This window comes from Amphibalanus amphitrite, unplaced genomic scaffold (genome assembly GCF_019059575.1).
Source record: "Amphibalanus amphitrite isolate SeventyFive unplaced genomic scaffold, NRLGWU_Aamphi_draft 000394F_arrow, whole genome shotgun sequence".
NCBI lineage: Eukaryota > Metazoa > Arthropoda > Thecostraca > Balanomorpha > Balanidae > Amphibalanus > Amphibalanus amphitrite.
The window spans coordinates 2,896-10,346 of record NW_024881888.1 but is presented as its reverse complement, the minus strand read 5'-3'; the positions used below and the strand labels follow the sequence as shown (position 1 = coordinate 10,346).

Sequence of the window (7,451 nt, the reverse complement as noted above, 5' to 3'; positions counted from 1 at the left end):
TTATGTTTTTTTTTTGGATACTAGAATTAACTTAAATGCCTTCTGAGTTTGAAGTTAAGCATTTGGACAGTACAAGCTGCATAGGTGTGTGTTCATATGCTTGCGTACTCCACCCGCCTGGCGTGCGTACTCTTACATACCCCATATGGTAAGATTACGCAACTGCAGCGGTTCAGAAAATGTCAGTTTTAGACCACTTCCATTTACACTGAAGGATCGTTGCCCCATGGGATGATGGCTAATTCAATGAACTTTAATATTCCCTATTTGCGATTTCTTTCTTTCAAATATTAAACAAATGAGAGCAAGAAATCCACTAAGTGCGTACTCTTATACGACTTCACCCTATTTATCATGAACTCATTTTGCCTGTCTGCGTGGTCTCAGGTTATTAATTGTTGTGAATGTACGTACACTCTACTTGCAGCTCCCCGGCGTTTTTAGCCCAATCGGGAGATCTGTTCAGTGTTAAAGTTATCGCACAAGATAACAAGTGGATAACAGGCTCCAAGTGGCACATGTAATTACTATGAGCCACAGGCACTCAGACCATGCGTAGGACGTGTTTGTTTTGATTTGGATGTTACATAGATCTTTCTTCAACGACTGCTGTGAAGGGGAACAGATGGAACGATTGATGAGATGTTTCGTCTTATACGGCTGTTTTGATGTCGTATATACAGGCGGCCACTCGGAATTCCAACCCAGCTTATCTTGAATGAGGTGAATATCCACCTGAAAAATACAAATTGCATACGATATATGCCGGTTGATTGAGCTTAGAAGATTTATGACGTCTCCACCAGTTGGATTTCAACCATTCGCTGGCTTTTGTTATTGCCATCGTTTGATTCAACGCCGTTTCTACATACATTTCCAATGCAGACTCACTGCTGAGAATAGCCATGCACGGTGGAAGCACTGTAGCAGTGTCGGAGTTTCATTTCAGCGTTTTTAGTTGGATGTGCTCAACTCTATCACCAATGCACAAACTATTTTGTGCAATTTACCTATATGATGTAGGTATGATGCCTGCTTCTCTAGCGTGTCTTGCAAACAAGTTGGAGGATAATTTAACCACGGTGACTATAAATAAATTTAACTACCTCTCCAAAGCTCTCTAAGTCTCTGCGTCACCCAGTGCGCGTCATTTGACGTCACCAGCGGCTCTGGAGTCTGCCGGCGATGACGCCACCGGCGGAACTCTGAAGGCTCCCGGCGATGACGCCACATCTGCCGCCATCCCGGGCGGACGAGCTGTGTGCCTGCTCGGCGGCGCGGCCGGCCGCGCGTGACCGGGCGGCGGCGGCGGCAGCGGCGGCGGCGGCAGCGGTGGGCGGCCGGCGCCGCCACGCCAACACCCTTATATGGACCGCCTGTCCATATGACGTCACAGCTGTGGGCGGCCAGCGGCGGCGGAGTAAGCTGGCCGTTTTGGTATGACGCCCCGCCACCTCTCCGAGAGCGGCTCTGACTGGTCCGCCAGTTAGTCATATGACCTTAACGGGCTCTGCGGCGCCTAGGGTGACCTAGGAGTGTCTCTGCAGCTGATTGAACCAAATGACGTAGATGGTCTCCCGTCCGCTGGACTAGACGATTCCAGCTCCGACCCCTGACGTCACTGCAGTCAACTGAATGTTTTGGTCATCAGCTGATTGTGACCTCAGTGGCCTATCGCCTCCGGTCTAGGCTGTTGAAAGCTGGAGAAGCTGAATAGGATTAACATCAAACATTTGATGGAGTCGAAGAGTCAGGCCTTCATCGTACTAAACCCAAACAATGTACCGATGAACGGATACACACGCCAAACTCAATGGTAAACAAGAACACTTAAACGCTATCTCACAGGAAACTCGCATAAACAGGGGAGATCCAAGCCTTTTATAACCGCATGAGCAGAGCGTAGCGTGACGTGCCCCAAACACCGAATGGGCGACTGACTCGAGAGTTCCGAGCGAGGGATGACAGGAGAGGGAAGGGTGCCACTTTCGCCTCTCTCGCCGGCGCGGCCCGGCGCCGGCTGGCCAGGGAGCGTTTCGCCGGTGCATGGGCCAACCGAGTGTAGACGCTTTCTCTGAACCAGCCGCCCATCGCTGCTATGGCGGCGGCGGCGGCGGCGGCGGTGGTGGTTTGGTATGTTGTTTCTATCGACCGGCTTGGTGCGTCGCCTTGCCTCCGGTGGGTGGGAACTTAGAACCGACCGTGGGCGCCCAATGTTCGACCCGTGGGTGCTGACGCTTTACTTTGGGTGGGCACAGATGGGGAGCGGCCAGCGGTGGCCAGCCAGTGGTAGTGGTAGTAGACAGTGCCGGTGCCAGTGCCGCCGCTCAGTCTGCGTCCATATACGCTGACGAGGAACCGTCGAGGACGCGCCGGTCCGTTCCGGCCGGTGGGCGACCTCGCGGACCTCAGTGAGTCACCAGGTGACCGGAGCACCACCTGAGCGCTGACCTGTGCGCGGCGGCCAAACCCGGGTCACCAGCGTCATGACATGCCGCCCCAGCCCAGCTGCTGCCCTAACACGGCACTACCACCTCACCCCTACCCTCTCTCTTGACCGCAAATGGCATTTTCGCAGGTCGGACCTCCGAGTGGGCGGCGCCAGTGAGTGACGTCACCCAGGCACCCGGCAGAGGGCGCTTTCATAACACGACCGGTCGACGGCGGCGGGGCAGAATCGAGGGCCGCCCAGCAGCAGACGACCGCGAGCCGAGCCGACGACGCGCCGTGTGCTGATCACGTCCAGTGTGCGCGAGACAGACGACTAACGTGTGAGAGTGAGGCACTTGGAAGTGCCGGGGACTCTTGTGTGCTTGTGTGAACGTGTGAAACTGTGAGCCGGCAACATGCCTGGAAAGACCGGCAAGGTTCTGCGGAACGGGAAGTGGGTGAAGGAAGAGAAGCGCGTGACGGAGGAGAAGAAGGTGCAGAAGTTCGAGACGCAAGAGAAGACCACGCAGAAGGTCTCCGGCAAGTTTTCCAAGAGCGCCACCAGCTCGGAAACACAGGCCGTGAAGAGCTCTGACGTGAAGGCCATCAAGGGGAAGGAGACGACCAAGGGGACGACGAAGGATGCCATCAAAGAGTCGCCGAGCAAGGGGAAGAAGACCAGCTACACGACAGGGACCGGCGCCGAGGGAGGTGCCGGCCCGGTAGTGTCGACAGCAGACAGCTCCAGTGCCGCCGAGTTAAGGGCCTCGACGGCGCAGGAGCTCAGCTCGTCAAAGCTGGCCTCCTCCGAGCTGCAGATCTCCGAGATGTCGTCCACTCAGCTGGCCGAGAGTTCCTCCTCACAACAGGTGATGGAGAGTTCCTCCTCACAACAGATGATGGAACAGTCGTCTTCACAACAAATGATGGAACAGTCGTCATCGCAACAGATGATGGAACAGTCATCTTCACAGCAAGTGATGGAGCAGTCCTCGTCACGTCAGCTGGCTGAGAGCACCTCTTCCTCTCAGCAGCTAATGCAGCGTTCTTCCTCTTCTCATCAGGTGCTGGAAAGCTCCTCCTCCCAGCAAATGATGGAACAATCGAGTTCCCAGCAGATGATGGAATCCATGTCCTCTCAGCAGGTGATGGAACAATCCTCAATGTCCTCGCAGCAGGTGATGGAACAGTCTTCTATGTCTTCTCAGCAGATGCTGGAGCAATCCTCCATGTCCTCCCAGCTGCAGCAGTCCTCGCAGATGAGCGAGTCGCAAAACGTGAGCTCGAGCGTCATGGAGTCGAGCTCCTCCTCGAACGTGCAGCAGGTCGGCAGCGTCTCCAGCACCGGGGAGGTGCTGCAGATCAGCGACAGCTCCAGGACTGTGGACGACAAGGGCGCTAGGAAGCCCAGCGCGGCCAAGAGGAAAAAGTCCGACCGACCCACCACCGCCGAGGGCGGCGGTAAAAACGCCAAGTGCATCTGCGAAATCTGCGAGTGCGGGTGAGTACCGATTGATCAGCATGCAATTACGCATAATCTACTATTTCAATCTCACAATTGTTATTCAGTACTCTTGAGCTACAGTAGTTCATGCAGCTACTTTATTCGCAAGATGCCATATATGTCTTGAGCAGCGTGCTTCTTGGACAGCTGACTATGCGTGACGTCAGAATCTGATTACCATGCACAAGCAGCGCTTTTGACTTATGGACGCGAGCAGTGCGTGTATTGAGCAATGAGCATCCTTCCATGAACCGTATCGAGAACCGTCCTCATCTTCAGTACCGATAACGCCATCAGCTGATGCATTTTTCTAACCGACTCACTCACTACTGATTAAACTTTTAAATCATAATTCAAAAGATACATATATGCATCAGGTCTCTTACAGATCACCGATCTTGGTTTTCTTTCAGACTTCTCTGACTAAGAGACGGCTCAAAACAAAACACAAATTTTCCTTACATTTCATGGTGGACATCAATTTTTATACATGCAATTGCACTGTAAAAAAAACTTACAAGCCCCTCGTAGAGGAATTCTCAGCGCAAAAATAACATTGCAGGAGCGTGTAAATTTGGCTAATTTTAGGCTAGTTGCCGAGTAACAAGCTTGTTCGACAAGGCTGTGCCTCGTATGCATACGACCACCGTGGTCCACCTAGTTTGACAACACGCACGTAAATAGCGTGAGTAGTGCGTCTACTAGGTGTCATAATAGCCCCTGCCTGGTAAGGTAACTAGCCACTGCCTACTAATCCATACCCAGTAATTGTACTAGCCCCCAAGGCTAGTAGTGGTACTAGCTCAAGGCCAGTAGTGGCACTAGTTAACTAGTACCACTACTGGCCTTCGGGGTCGGGGGCACTGGTCGACGGAATTCCGTCGACGGAATTCCGTCAACCCAGTGCCCCCGACTCTCGACCGCCAACCGCAAGTAAACAGACTGAGTAGCGCTGCAGCACATTTATTCGGGCACGAGAACGAGAACGAGAACAATAACAACGCCAGGACAATAACTATAACTTTAACAACAACAACAACAACAACAACAACAACAACAACAACTAACTGAATAATTTGCAATTAGGTTTCTTAAATAACCACAATCAAACATTTGTGATTTTTCATTAGCTCTGCACCGGCGGCAGTCGCGGGGTGAAGGTAGGCCAGGACATAAGTACATGGCCCCATTCTTTACCAGAGAAGTCTGTAATGGGTGAAAAAAAAAACAATATTAGCATTATTATTATCATAAGGCATACCAATCTGGAAAATGATTAAATTGAAGTTGAATAAAGTGATATATTCCTGCCACAAGCTAGCGTAAGTCCCAAACATATAGCTATTCTGACTTGGATAGACGATACCGGCGCACTTCTGCCAACGACGGGCAGCATTATGCGATACTATACATCTTCTAAGAAGCTCAACAACATAATAACTTTTGTTTACAAATGGACAACCTTTTTGTTGAACACACAGCAAATGATACAAGATGCCTCACCTTCAATCAAGCCAAAGAGCAGTTGGGCAGACACACACAGTAATGGCGACGCAACACAAAATGGACGCCGGCTCCCGGATGCGGGGGGGGGACTCCTTCTGAAAGCAGCCACAGACTCCTAGGTTGTAACATGCGACGAGGATAGCTATGAGGCACATCCTCATAGCCATCCGAAGCCGCTTACCACGCAAGCTTACCAGCACGTTTACCAGCTGCAGGCGTTCGTGACAACAAGCGGGGTTGCACGCAAGGTTATCCGTTTAGTAGGTGCCAGCCGGGGCTTCGTCAGCTGAGCTAATAGCAAAATGACCTAATTGAGGGACACGCCAAAAACTGGCCGAGAACAAGCCAACGGCAGGTAACACTGTGAGGCTGTGCGTAGTTCATTAACATTGCGCAAAATTAGGTTCCTGAACATGCTCTCGCTCGTAGGCATTTGTTCCACAAAGGGCATTGTTAACGTGCATGGCTCTGACTACTAATGTCCATATATGTTGTAACGAGGTGCAAGGGAGGCACTCGTAAAAAATGCCTAATTTCAAAATTAGCTAGTGAATTTTTTTACAGTGTGGGTGAACCTTCAACATGACTGCAAACATATGTTACATGCTATAACTTCTCCGTCTCCCTACCATTCATTTGGACATAACGTATCAACATATGTACACACGATGATGCCAGCACATAAAGAGGACGACGTCATCACTAGGTGGCGTCATATCCGCCTGAGATGACTGGGATCCCGGTGAGGCATGCAGGGCGTAGAGACGGGGAGGGGGCGGGTGGAACGATCGCCAGACTCCCAGCCCCTCTCCGCCCAGCGTGGTGTTAGCGCGCTGTGATCCACCGCAGTCTCCCGTCACCGCCCACGCGAGTCGAGAGGGAATCTCGCGAGATCGGGATATTTCGCCGGTGTCATAGACGTCGCACGAAGCTCGTCAGAATACGAGTTTTGACATAACCTTCTGTGTATTCTTCTCAATGCACTAAAATTTGATGTAAACCCAGCCAACCCAACCTAGGAACCGACGTGAACATTGAAATTATGCGATGTAACTGCTGCAAACTTAAAAAAATACAACCAGTGAGCGTAGCATCCATAGGCGGCGGAACGGGGAGGGCACCGGGGTAGAGTTGCAAAATTTCCCCCAAAGGCTGCTACCGGCACCGCCCCGCCCCACAAAAATTTTCTGGGATACCGGCATGCTACCACGACCCAAGCAAAAACACCACCAAATTACCGGCATACTAAAAAAAAACCTGCAATGTTGATTCTAGCTTACCCATACAAGAGATGCCACACTTTGGCAATTTCAGTACCCATCCCAGTTCCCACCCAGCAGCCACCCAATGTCCAACCTAACTACGAACAGGATGATTTTGGCTCAGTTGGCCCCACAAATACCCACAATTTTGAAACTCAGTTCCAGTCTGTAACTGTTAAAATATCACGTGTAATCAAAGAGGTATTGCCTACAAAAAAAAAGCAGTAAGAAAAAAGCATAAAAAAGCAATGACAAAAAGAACTTAAATTACTGAATTGTTTCTGGAGACTGGACAGTTCAAGTTAGCAGTAATCACATCAACATTTCAGAGGTGTTCTACTATTCCACACTCTCCTAAAATGTTGCAGGAACCTACCAACCAAAATCAAATTTTGAAATCTAGATGGCCACAACATAAAAAGTACCTAGGTACAGATTCGGCCATGTGCCTGAGGAAGCGAGATCAACACCTTTTTTCCTTTTCGCCATGGCTTGCTGGCTCATGAATAAGATACGAATCATTTGAAAAATGTGAAGAACTCACTTGTCCTGAGAACAGTCACCAAATAATATGCATAAAAACGATATAATACTCGCTTTCTCGAAGAATCTTCCTCTCCAAACACAAGGTTATCTCAACTATCAAATATTTCGAAACAGATGCGCCATAATAACAGAGACTTTTAACCAGCTGATTAAATTGCTGCAAAAAAAGTTTCTGAACTGTAGCAAACTGCCTCATAAATGAT

At 50.3% G+C, this 7,451-nt stretch overlaps 1 protein-coding gene across 1 annotated transcript; it reads left to right on the top strand.

The window, feature by feature from the left end:
- Positions 1-2,846: 2,846 nt before the first annotated feature.
- Positions 2,847-3,931, top strand: LOC122390392 (micronuclear linker histone polyprotein-like; the record flags this gene model as incomplete). The annotated part of the gene is made up of 1 exon (XM_043383296.1): positions 2,847-3,931. A coding segment is annotated over exon 1 (1,085 nt), but the record flags the coding sequence as incomplete, so codon positions are not given.
- Between the last annotated feature and the right edge of the window lie 3,520 nt (positions 3,932-7,451).